We start from the raw sequence: 13,389 nt of genomic DNA on the forward strand, positions 1-13,389 counted from the left end.
CCTGGGCATGAAGTTTCTGAATTAAGGCACTTTATTACAGTGGAGTCTGGAGGCTCAGGACAGGATGGGGGGGTTGGGGTTTTTTTTTTGCTTGTTTGTGCGTTTTTGATAGCAAAGTAAATAAAGGGCAACAATTTTCAAATGGAAATAAATGAAGCTACAGTTTCAAGCATCTATACTGACTGAACGGAAAGACTGAAGATGTTAAAAAAAAGCTGGGACAGAAAGGAATACACGGAGCATTAAATCTGCAGTTCTCAAATATCCACACAATTTGGACATGCACTGCAGTAAATCTTAATGTACAAGTCCCTAACCCCTAAAACTATTTTTATGGATTATGCAGGACCCAGGTCAATGAAATATTGTACTTTTCTTTTAAGTAGCCATGAATCTTACCTCTTTTACAAGCATGTATAGGAAAAGCCAGTAAATCAGATACTAAATCAACCCAACCTAACATCATGTCTTTGACAGTATCTCACGAGCCAGAATAATGTGCAAGAACATGTCAAGTTTCCTTCTGGTTGCTAATCAGACATCAGATTCAGATTTTGGGATTAGTCCTAACAATCATTTTTTTAAGTGGTATTAATTTATACAGATATTTAGAAAAATCTGTACTCCTTGTCATCTGTCCAATTCCTTTTTTAATCTTGCTTAATTCTCAGTCTCAACAACTTCCTGCAGCCGATGAGCTTCAGAGTCTAATTACATCATGCATGGAAAGGATATTCTTTTAATTGCTACAGATTTCCTAACTTCTGCCCTCATTCACTCCCCCTCCAACTTTCTTCCCCAATTCTTTCATCATAAGGGCAGGCAGGACCGATGCTGTAGCTCTGCTGTTTCTAGACCATTCATACTTTGCCATTACACCTGCTCATTCACCTCCATAGGTAAAATAGCTCAGCCTTTGCACAAGCAAGCTGTTCTGTGCCCTTGTGCATTTGGGTCATGTCTTGCTACAGAGTTCAAATAGCCTGAGACAGCATCTCAAACCAGAAACACATCATGAAAACAACCAATGAGGCTGCACCTCTGACTGACCTAGAAGTATTGCAATTATTATTATTATTTTTTTAAAACCAACTAACACAAGCCGTCTCAAAAGCAGCTCACTGCAATCTGTAAGGTGTGTTTCACATCTTAGGAAGGCTGTAGAGATGCCAGGTAAACTCAGCATTTCCTAAGGCACATGAAGGTACCAGCCTCCTCGTCTATTATGCACGGTCCATGCAAAGCAACATGATCTAGCCACGCTGCCCATTCACTCACAGAACAAAACCTAAAGCTCTCAAACTGTGAGGAGAATCCATTTCCTGCCAGGAGCCTACAGTCTTCCAGGGTGCTCCTCAGGATCAAGGACTACAATTTATGTGGCAGTTAAAACGCCTCTAAGAAGTTTCACATGCCAAGCAATGAAAGCAGACCATTTACTTGTGGAAGACAAGCTACATTTCACATGATAACACAGCTGTCACTATCAGCAATGATGGATTAAAAACTACTGCTGCTGTGAGATTCAAAACTGTATTTGCAAAGAGAGGTAGAATACTGCCAACCTTACATGGGAAGGGTTAAAACAAGCACAGTGCTAACTTACTTCTTTACATTTTCAAGGGGGAGAGGGCTGGGGGAAAAAAGAAAAAAAAAAGCAAAAAAAAAAAGCAGCAGCTTGAGTGTCATAAAGATCTTTTAGGCTCTTTTGTGACCTCCCTAGGAAAAGAAACAGTCAATCACTGAGGACTATGTGGCTAATAGGTCTTCCTTGCAAAAGTTATTCCAACTACTATACCATCATTTTCTACTGCAGCTTTCACAGAGACAGGAAACTGCAAAGTACCGGCTTCATGCTGAGCCAGACATCCAAATGCCTCCTACCCTGCTACTCCCACACAGCCTACTGCTCAGGCCTGCCAGCCCCTCCTGTCTGGGTTTAATCCATAAGGGGCAACACCACAAATGGCACATGGCCAACATCATCATGAAGGTCTGAAAAACCGTTATGACTTACACTACTGGTGCACATGTAACCTTAACATAATTTCTTTATTCAAAATAAGGGCTAAAGCTAATCAGCAGAACTCCTAAGTCACCCTTTTAGTAGTCTGTGACATAGATTGCAATGCTGAAGGGGAGCATTGATGGCCACAGTCTTGCTTTTGAAGTTATGCAGAGAAACACCACGGTCTGAAGAAGCACTGTTGCTGAGCCTGCCTTGTTCTCACCTTCATCTCCAAGGAAGAGGAATGGGGTAAGCAGACCTCAAACCTGACCCAGTAACATCCCTTCTACATCAACCTAACCCCCTGGGGTAAGTCAGGTTCTGGGAGCAGGTTTTGACATTCCCACTGTAACACCACACGCCCTTGCAGACGACCTCACTCCACCAAGGCCACCCCCATACCTGTGCCTCAGTTCTGAAGCACCTGGGAGGCAATTCAAGGCAGAGCAGCCCAACTGCAGCCACTCAGCATATTCTACAGGTGACCACAGAGGACCATGGCACATACAGCCAAGTCCTGTGAAGCAGCTGACAGATACACCAACTTGCTTGCTGGTCACAGAACCAAAGCCAAGCTTTTATCTGGGGAGGGAAACACAGGTACATGGGATGGGCTGGCAATGGCTGAGGAAGTGGAAAAAAGCCTATGTATCTACATGCAATTTAACTGAGAGAGCCAGGATAACTGGCATGAAAGAAAAATTAATCTATGAAGACCACAAGCAAAAATATTCCCAAACAGCTATTTATAGCTTTGACCTTTTAGATTTTCTGCATCGCTAACTCAAGAAACAGCCTGCTGCCTGGCAAGCAGAGGTGAATGAAAGGAGAGCAATGCCAACCTGTTACAGAGAGCCCTTGCTAAAGGGATGCTGTCAGCCTGAAGTTTTAAATTTCTATCTAATAGACAAGTATTGCTACAAAAAACTTGTGGAATTACATGATTTTTGGAAGGGTATGTGGTGGGGTGTCTTTTCAGTCATTGCTTTACACCCTTGTCACCACTTGGTGCATAAATAATCAATTTCAATGCTCTGCTGACAACAGCATTTCATGTAATACACTCTCCAGCATATGCTTTTCAAGAGGTTGGAAGAAGTGCTTGCTTCTAGCAGAAGGAAGGGAAAAAAATGGAAGGATAGCCAAGAGTCTTAGATAAAAGTGGTAGAGATTATTACTGTCACCTTCCCTTCCGTTCCCTTTCTCAAGTATTTTTTTCCCCCCAGTGTTATGTTAAATATTGTACTTGGGACACTCCTCCAGAAGAGGACACATTCTAAGGTTTGAGATTTCTTTCTTGGGGTTTTTTGTGGGTTTGGTTTTGTTTTTTTTTTTTTTTTTTGCAAGAGGGGCTGTCTTAAATTTAAGATGTCAAAGGGATACCAATATTACTGGAAGGGTGAGGTTATGAAACCTGCTTTAATTCCAAGTGTATAATCCAAATTTTGTTCCTCAAAGTTTTTGTAATTTTCAAGCATTAAAGGGATCAAAATTTTGTATTGGAACAGGTAGAAAGCAGCAAAAAAGATGATCTCAAGAGGAGGAACTGAAAACGCTGCTCATTTTAATTCCTAGAAGTTACATAACCAGAACACTTACATGCTATTTGCATGGAACACAACTTGGTAATTATTAATGTACGTACACACATAAAGACAGCGTGAAGAAAAGGCAAAGGAAACAGGCACAGAACAATCCCTCAGAGGAAGAGAGGCAAGAAGAAAGCTGGATGGCTGGGCAGAAAGAAGGGACTAGCACAGAGGTCTAGTTGAAACAGCAACGAGTTGTGTATACATTTCAGTTCCCATTTGCCCAACTTGGCTAATTACAAAGCTACTGCCTAGACAAACATGAGCAAAAATTACAAGACCTCAGTAGCCACGAGCTGCTTTAACCTCAAAATTCTTGCAGTACCATAATCCTCAGACCAGTACTTTAAACATAAAAAGCACAGTAGGCTTTTCTTAACTTCCTTGCTAGCTGTACATAAGACACAACGTAGCTAGTTCTGGCCAATTCTGCTTTCACTGAAGCATTCATACAATATTCTTTTAGAAATCAATTGGTGAGTTTTCTTCAATTACCTAGTGATAAAAATTAAGCTTCCAAAGAAAGGATGTGCTCTGTAACATTTGCTTTGTCCTTCCCAAATCAAACTCATCTAGTTTGCAGCACTTAGAAAAGAAGGGTGAAGTATGCTTGCTGTGTAGCTTTTTCTGTAAAAGCACAATCTATAGTTTATACAACCTCTCAAGTAGTATCTAAGCAGGTAAAGAGCTGCTGGTTTAGCACACAAGATTACTTCTGGGCCATAACTCAGATTTAAACTCTAAAGAAGCGAAGTAGGTTTTTGTCAGTCTTTTTTTCAAGTAACCTCAGGCATCAACAGTCATACTTGCATGCTGAAGGACTCACTCAGAGGGAATAGGATTGCAAGGAAGGGATTAGCTACAAGAAACATTTTTACCACTTGCAGTTATTACCTGGCTTCAGTCCTTAAGAAAATGTTGGGGTTTAGTCCCAGCTGACAGCTGAGCTCCACACTGCTGCTCATTCACTCTTCCCCACCCCCAGTGGGATAGGGAGGAGAATCAGAACAAAAAAGGTAAAACTTCTGTGTTGGGATAAGGACAGTTTGCCAGGACAGCAGCAGAAGAAGAAAATGACAACACCACTACTAATAAAAGAATACACAAAGTGTATGACAGAATGCATTCTGCTCATCACCCAGAACCCAATGCCCAACCTGCCCCAAGCAGCAACTCCTCCTCCCCCCTTATAACCTGAGCATGACATCACACGCTATCAAATACCTCTTCCCCTAGTTTGGGTCAGCTGTCCTGGCTGTGACCCCTCCCAGCGTCCTGTAAAAATTAACTCTATCCCAGACAAAATACAGGACTGAAGGCAAGCATCAGTTCTGGGGAAGGCAGACAACAAATGCTCCCAAAAAGAGCTACCAGTGGAACAGCTGGTAAGATGGAGCTGACTGGATTGTACATGCCAATTTACTGAACTGGTGAACACAGATCTAGTGACAGCAGCAATAGGTGCAGAGATCCTAATAGGTGGGCATGGCAGCGTGAAAAAGCTTCCTGAAGCTAAAAAGCCAAAAGTGAGAAAGTGGAGAAGATGAGCAAGCACTGTTCATATGTATACTGTCCATTTAAATGTCCCACCATTATATACTAAAGCAGAAAGAAACTATCTTTTATATACACACAAACTTCTTTCTGTGGCATGCTGAGGCCATCACATGGCACGGACAGGACAACCAGGCAATCAGGTCCAGCCAGCATGGGTTTATGAAAAGCAGGTCCTGACTAACTTGATCCCTTTCTACAACAAGGCAACCTGCTTAGTGGATGTTGTCTACCTAGACTTTAGAGAAGCCACTGAAGCTGTTTCCCACAGCATTTTCCCAGAGAAACTGGCTACTCACAGCTTGGGTGGGTGATCACTGGGTAAAAAAACTGGCTGGCTGGGCAGTTTTAATGGGTGGTGGTGAATGGAGTTAAATCCAGTCGGTGGTCAGTCACAAGTGGTGTTCCCCAGGGCTCGGTGCTGGCACCAACTCTGTTTAATGTTTTTATCAATGACTTGGATGAGGGGATCAGGTGCACCCTCAGTAAGTTTGCAGATGACACTAAGTTGGGTAGGAGTATTGATCTTGAAGGCAGTAAGGTTCTGCAGAGGAATCTGGACCGGCTGGATCAGTCGGACAAGGTCAATGACAAGGTTCAAGTTCCAGATCCTGCACTTGGGTTGCAACAACCCAACTAGTGCTACAGGTGTGGGGACGAGTGGCTATGGGAGCTGGTTGACAGCCAGCTGAGTATGAGCCAGCAGTGTGCCCAGGTGGCTAAAAAGGCCAACAGAGTCCTGGCTTACATCAGGAATAGTGTGGCCAGGAGGACTAGGGAAGTGATTGTTCCCCTGTACTCTAGGGCGGCCCCAATTTGAGAGTTGTATCAGTTTTGGGCGCCCCACTATAAGAAAGACATTGAGGTGCTGCAGCATGTCCAGAGAAAAACAGTGCAGCTGGTGAAGGGTCTGGAGTACAAGTTTTTATGAGGAGCAGGTTGAGGAAACATGGGTTGTTTAGCCTGGAGAAGAGGAGGCTGTGGGGAGACATTATCTCTCTCTACAAATACCTGAAAGGAGTTAGGGTGGGTGCGGGTCTCTTCTCACAGGTAACAAGTGATAGGACAGAGAGAAAATGGCCTCAAGTTGTGTCAGGGGAGATTTAGATTGGATACTCAGAAAAAGTTTCCTCACTGAAAAGCTTGACAGGCACTGGAACAGGCTGCCCAGGGAAGCAGTCGAGTTGCCATCCCTGGGTGTGTTTAAAAGGACGTGCAGATGCAGCGCTTCGGGACATGGCTGAGTGCTGGACTCGGCAGCGCTCGATTAGCGATCTGAAAGCTCTTTTCCAACCAAACTGCTTCTGTGATTCTATACTCTCAAACCATAAGATCACCCCAGCTTTTATGATTTCAAAATGAGACTAAATTTCAGGGGAAGAACGAACTACATGTTACTGCCTGCAAATGCCATAAGTCATTTTGGGACATCAAACAGCAGAGCTCCTACAATATTCCCGCAGTGGGGAAAACACAGTTTCATGGAGAATTTGACAGGTGACAAAAGGACTCACTGGCACTAGTTCAAAGCTCATGATTTCAAGGCTTAGAAACATGAAAACTACATGACAAAAACCCCAAAACCCCGGAGACCAATCTTTAACCCTGGTTCTTACCTCAGCAGGTTTCTTTTGTTCATTTGCTGGTGTTTTTGACTTGCTCCTGTATTTAGAACAAGAAGAAAAGGAAGTGGAAGGACCTGTTAAAAAAAAAAAAAAAGACAAAAAAGAACCATTATAGCTCATTTCAATTCATTTAATTTTTCAGTAAAACACAAGGCACTCCAATCTCTTGAATTATCATAATTTTTTGACAAGACGTGGGCAAAAAAAAGAACCCTCTCAGGCAGTCTGTAGGCTTGATTACAGCTCCTCCTGTTCCACTCATTCTTTGGAAAACCACAGCACACGGAGTTTATGATTACATTCTGCTCTGCCCAATACAAGCAGGAGTAAACAGAAACAAGCAGGCAGACCACTTGCCTTCATTTCTAACAAAGTGGAAGGAGGAGTAAAAGCGAGGACAGAGTTTGCAAGTGCTAAAAAAACCCACCAAAAAACCCAACCCAACACCAAAAAAAGCAAATGATGCAAAAGCATGCTGATGAGAGATGCAAAAGAAAAAAACCCCATAGTGTGATGCCTAGACATTTCTGGGCAAAATGTTATTTCCATACAGGATATATTGACAACTGACAAGGAATATGACAGTGAATCATTATACATAGAGTTATTAGATAGGCACAGGTTTGTAAGAAACAAACAAGAACCTTCCCTACAAGGCTGGGTTTTTTGTGGATGAAGTGGGAAGATGCAGTCTCAGACAGATGTGTCCCTGGGAAGATTTACAGGGAATACTTCAAAAACCAGCATAACTAGCAATATAGTAGTTACAGCGCTCTCATATATAACTCTAACATACCAATACTCAAATAGCTTGCCACCCCCAGTAGTTTTAGACTGGAGGCTCTGTACCATAAGAGGCAACAGGACTCCTTTAAAAAAAAATATAACAAAATAGGACCTCAGACAGTAAAACTGCTCTTGAATTGCAGATTTCTTTCTCCCAACTCTGAAAGGGAGAGACAATTTTTTTTCCAAATTCTAGGTAGACTCAAAACTCCACCCCACGGGTTTACAGGATCCTTCGACTCATTTTCCTCCTGTAACAGGTTTCAGGATACCAGACCACAGAATACAAAAAGAAATCAAGCAAGAAACATTTTTTTTTTAATTGTAAGAGGTGACCCAGTTCACCCTCAAACCACAGAGGGAAACCACAAGGGGGTGATAGACCAAAGAAAAACTAGTAGGTATTACTTACTCTCATTGTCTGAACTGTCACTGGTGCTTAGATGCCTGTGGCGTTTCATCCTGACGCATCCTAAAGAGAAAAAAAAAGTTGATGGCAACCATTCTACCAGAAAATCACCGGCTGCTGGCTGACGCCAAGCTCTTCACACCACAGGCGAAGCTCAAGCTGAAGAGCTTCCAGGCGCATGAATAATCCCAGTTCAGCCACTATGTTTTATTTCTCCAAGCAACTATTAAGACCACAGTATTACTTGTGAAACTGAGCACCCTCAGAGCCAGCATGCCTCTGCTGGGCAGAGCCTGCTTGAGATTTTGCAGGAAGGAGTGCAGCCCGCCAGCTGATTCCCGGCAGGGCGTGAGCGGCAGCGGTCTTCTCTCCGAGGAGACTCAATGTCCCATCTGTTCAGCCAGAGGAAGGAGTTGCCATGGTGGCAGTCGCTAGCTGAGAGACAGTGGAGGCCAGGAAGTAAGGTGGATGCACAGCAAGGAGAGGATTTAGAAATACAGCTCACCTTAAAAAAAAAAGATGCAAGGCAGAGGGGGAAGCAAGAGGGCAAAAAACCCAGCAAAGGAATCCATTCAAAACAAAAGGCAGATTTTAAATACAGACAAATCACAGAAAATGGTGAGTGGTGCCATTTAATTTACATCACCTGATCACTGATTATTTCACAAGGAAAGCAGTTTTCAGGGGTTTCAGATCAAGGGTATCGGTGAGAAATACTTCTGTGGCGCTGCACTGGTTCCATTAAATAAAGGGATTTGGCTTTATGAAATTGATTTTTGAATGTGAAATGCATAAAGAACATGGGGAAGAAGAAAATTCTGCACTGCTACTTAACAAAAGAAAGATCAAGCTAGTGATCAGGTATATACACTTAGGAGTGCCAGTGGAGATCCATACAAACTCCTGTAAGCCCGGCCATTCTGTAATATTCAATGTTGCACTTGTTAAGTAAGAACCAATAACGGTTTACAAGTAATACCAGTAAATAAAAACCACCCCAACTTGATAATGAACTGAATGAGTAAATCAACAGAGAAAAAAAAAACCTCACACTTTTTTTTTTAAATCAGAAGACAGGAACAAATAGGTTACATACCAAAATACCCTACCCAAGAGAGAGACCTGAAATGCCCACAGTATTAGCAGTGCCAGACTGGCCACACCCAGGATTTACCCAGCTTCATTTCTCTACCAAAACAAACCCACATGCCATTAAAAAAATCAACAAAGCTTAAAATCACATTTGGTCATAGAATCATTAAGGTTGGAAAAGACATCCAAGACCATCCAGCCAAACCATCCCCTTACCACCTTACATCACTTACTAAACCATGTCCTGAAGTACCTCATCCAACCTTCCCTTTAACTCCTTAAGAAACAGTGGGTGACACCACCTCCTCCCTGGACAACCTGTTCCAATGCCCAACCACTCTCTCTGAGATGAAATTTCTCCTAATTTCTATAAACTCTCCATGTTAGTTGCTGTAAAATGGGTCTTGAGATTATCCAAAGACCACAGGATAAACAAGATTTCCAGATAAAAGAAGCCTGTTCAAAAGCTCTGAAGAGACTGCAATTGAATTGTTTGCAGCACAACTGCTTAAGTGGAAATCTTCAGCAGGCTTTATATTTACAAGTGTGAGTGTACTGACTCCAAATGAAATGATCACTCAAGGTTTAAAGCAATCCTTTTAACTGACCTGTTATGAAAAGGTATTGCCCATGCTCCTGCCAGCTGAAAAAGGGAGCAACACATGCAGTTTTCAACCAGGTAGATACAGAACTTCTGAGTCAGGTATTTAACCCAGGGGGAGGACAGATGGACGTAGTGGTCAACAGGAAGGAACATCAAAAGGTGTCATCTTTATCACTTCAAGCAAGCTATACACTCTCACTACATGACAATTAATCTCACAGTAATTCACCTTCTCACAGCTCAATCAAACTGGGAGAGGCAAGGCAGCCACGCTGTGTACTATGTGTCCAACAGAAGACCTGCATCAAAACCAGAATAGCAAAACCACTGCAGGGCTTCACGTTCAGCTAGCAATGCACATGGCTTGTGCAGGCATCAGTCAGATCAAGAAACCTTAATGATTCTCTTAGGCAAAAGCTGTTTGATGAGTAGAAGGTTCTTGGGATAGAAGGCCTTGTCTTTGTGCATGTTTGGGGGCACCAGACTTGAAGTTCACTGCCAGGTACTGAAAGGAGGACTAGATGACTACTTTCACCTCACCAATTTGTGCAGTTTAAAGGCATGGATTTTAATCAAGAACAATGAAATGGCATGACCTGTTTGAAAGCTTGAACTCCAGCAGCCAAACCCGGCCCCCCCGAGTACACTACTCTAAGGAGGAGTGTGTTTTGCCTGTAGCAACACCTTCTCTGCTGGTGGCCTTCAGCTCCAAGCAGCTCTGGCTTACAGACCAACAGGCAGGTTACAAGACCTTGGGAGACACTGAACAGCTGCATCTAGGTGTGCCAAGCTGCATATTCCTCCTTTCCATTTCTTAGCAAGAAACACAACTGCTTCCTGCCGCTGCCTGCTTTGCTTTTTATGTTCAGATGAATTTTTGAGCAGTTGTTAAAAGGTGCTGAAAGCTTATGGCAGGCAATTCTCATCTCTTACAGTCTATATAAACACCCAGCAATAAAACCTTTTCACTCAGTACTACAGGCAGATATCTGCAGAGCACATGAACACTCAATTAAAGTAGTGTCAAACGCGAGGTTGAGAGAGACAACTGCAGGAGGGAACACCCAGGAAGCCTGGACTTCTGCCTGGGCAAGTGGGAAAGCAGAGAGGAGATGGTTACTTCAGAGACAGCTCACACACAAACTGCAAGTTTAACGAAGACTTCAGAATAGCAAGCACACCTCTGCCTACAACTCCGCAGGGGGAAAAATCCCAGCAAACCAAAACCACCCCAAAACACAAAAAGCCCAAAACACAAACAAAACCCAACCAAAACCAACAAAACAGCCACCATTCAAAACACACAAACCAAAAAAAAAAGAAGTTAAAAATTAAAGAGTTATATTTGAGAAGTGGATTTGTAGCAGCTCAGGCAAGAGATTTAGACCTCCATCACAGCGCAGACAAACAGGGTAAAAGCCCCAGATAACAACACTAGATTGCTGCCTGTTTTTTTGCAGCAATATTAACCAGAAAACAGTGAACAAGAGCCCACAGGGTTACAACAAGGCTTACTGCATCCAGGAAGATAGCGTATTGATGTGTCCAACGTGCTACAAGCTCACTGCCTGTCCCTGCATGACGCAGGATCAACAGCCTCAGCATCACTCAACAAGACCACCTCTGCAAGGCGCTCCATTGCTGGTTTAATAGGAGATTCCTCTGCTGTACCCTCGAGTGCACTGGGACTGCCACAGAGCTTCCAGCTCGCTCCCACCCCAAAGCCTGACAGCTCATCACACAGAAAGGCTCACTGACAAAGTTTCGGCTCCCTGTTTTTAATTTGGGATCCCAAATTAACACCCATTTTGTGGTAAAGCTCCCACTTCCCTCCTTCGCCTGTCTTTGCAGAATATGGAAGAATTAAGCAGCCACTCAGCTAGGAAGGCAGATTCAAAGTCAATCCCTACAACATGGAAACTGATGTCAGCCTTTTCCAGCTTCAGTACCGTTCCCTCCTAGGCAGTCCAGGCCTTCTAGTTGTTCCCTCTGCTTCAGACAACGATACCATAACTGGGTGATAATGGTTCAGAGCAAGGCTGCAAGAACCCTGAGCTTCAATTCCTTGAGATGCACCACCAAAAGAACTTCAACAAACAAAACCCAGACTACACACATATCCCTAAAAAGGCTGAACAGAAAGGGCCATCCACACCTAACAACCCAAACCAAACAAGCAGAACCAAAAAGTCCCACAGAAATTGCTACCATCTCTCATATATCCTAGCTTTGCCAGTTTCCTAACTTCACCCCTGAAAACTATGGGGACAATAAAGCCAACACTAAAGGAGCACAATTCATTTTTTCAACACGTGCATCAAGATTTAATGAAAAGGTGAGAAGTAAATTCATGAGATAGCCAGTACCCCGTTCCTACCTTAGAGTATCAGTTATAACAAACGGCATGTGGCAACACCAGAGAATCAAGTAAATAGTATTATTTTTACACAAAAAAGAAGGGAAAAAATAGTGGGTTTACATCGGGTAATACTTTTCCCCCCACAGAACAGTTAAAAGGAAATTTAGAAAACAGCCTCAAATAGATGATGCCTATAAAGAAAAAAAAAAATTCTAAGAAAATATGAGCCATCATTAGGAGTGTGATAGAAATGCCATACAGCGAGCAACTAAAACCATCAGGCTCCTTCCACCTCCTTCATCCTCATCCATGTGTTCTGCAAACATGCAACTTCTTGTTTGAATTTTGAGAACTTAGTTTTTAGCCGTTTAGAGTTTACACTTTCTAGCACTATCAATGTATAAAGAAAGAAAAACAAGGGCAGCAAAGCAAGTCAATGCTGAAATGCTGAGGAGTGACAGAGCTAAGTGGCTCCACCCCCCTCAAAAGTCCCAAGAAAAACCCTATCTGCTGGTTTGGCTGGGATGAAGTTAATGTTCTTCATATTGGCTAGTACAGGGCTGTGTTTTGGATTTTTGCTGGGAACAGGGCTGATAATGAAGGATGTTTTTATTACTCATGAGCAGCGCTTACACAGAGCCAAGGCCTTCTCTGCTTCTCACCCCACCCCACCAGTGAGTAGGCTGGGAGTGCACAAGGATTAGGGGTCAGTAGTCCTGGCTTTGTGCCCTCCCTACTGACCAAAGGGATATCCCATATCAAATGACATCATGCTCATCATATAAAGCTGGGTGAAGGAAAAGGAGGGAGGGGACACACATTTGTCTTTCTGAGTACCTGCTACACATGATGCAGCCCTGGTCTCCTGGAGCTGGCTGAACACCTGCCTGCCCATGGGAAGCAGTGGATTAATTACTTGTTTTGATCTGCTGGTATGCACAACTCTTGCTTTACCCATCAAACTGTCTTTATCTCAACCCATGAGTTTTCTCATTTTTACTCTTCTAATTCCCTCCCCCATGCCACCAGGGGTGGGGGAGGGGTCATAGAATCATAGAATGGTATGGGCCCCTTCCAACCCATACCATTCTATGATTCTATGACTCCAAGGATCATAAAGTTCCAACCCCCCTGCCACAGGCAGGGCCACCAACCTCAGGCCTGAAGCTACACAAGGTTGCCCAGGGCCCCATCCAACCTGACCTTGAACACCTCCAGGGATGGGGCATCCACCACCTCTCTGGGCAGCCTGTTCCAGCACCTCACCACACGCTCTGTAAAAATCTTCCCCCCAATATCCAATTTAAACTTTCCTTTCTTTAGCTTTAATCCATTCCCCCCTTGTCCTGCCAGTGTCTACCCT

At 43.4% G+C, this 13,389-nt stretch overlaps 1 protein-coding gene across 1 annotated transcript in view; it reads right to left on the reverse strand.

Moving 5' to 3' along the window:
- Window positions 1–8,034, reverse strand: part of JADE3 (jade family PHD finger 3) — a 33,192-nt gene extending 25,158 nt beyond the window's left edge. The window contains exons 1-2 of the mRNA XM_084276755.1: window positions 7,975–8,034; window positions 6,768–6,850 (exon numbers count right to left, since the gene is read on the reverse strand). Of these exons, the coding sequence (XP_084132881.1) occupies window positions 6,768–6,850; window positions 7,975–8,023 (132 nt within the window). The 5' untranslated portion in view covers window positions 8,024–8,034. The remainder of the gene's footprint in view (window positions 1–6,767; window positions 6,851–7,974) is intronic.
- Between the last annotated feature and the right edge of the window lie 5,355 nt (window positions 8,035–13,389).

This window comes from Gallinula chloropus (genome assembly GCF_964237585.1).
Source record: "Gallinula chloropus genome assembly, chromosome: 1".
Lineage (NCBI taxonomy): Eukaryota > Metazoa > Chordata > Aves > Gruiformes > Rallidae > Gallinula > Gallinula chloropus.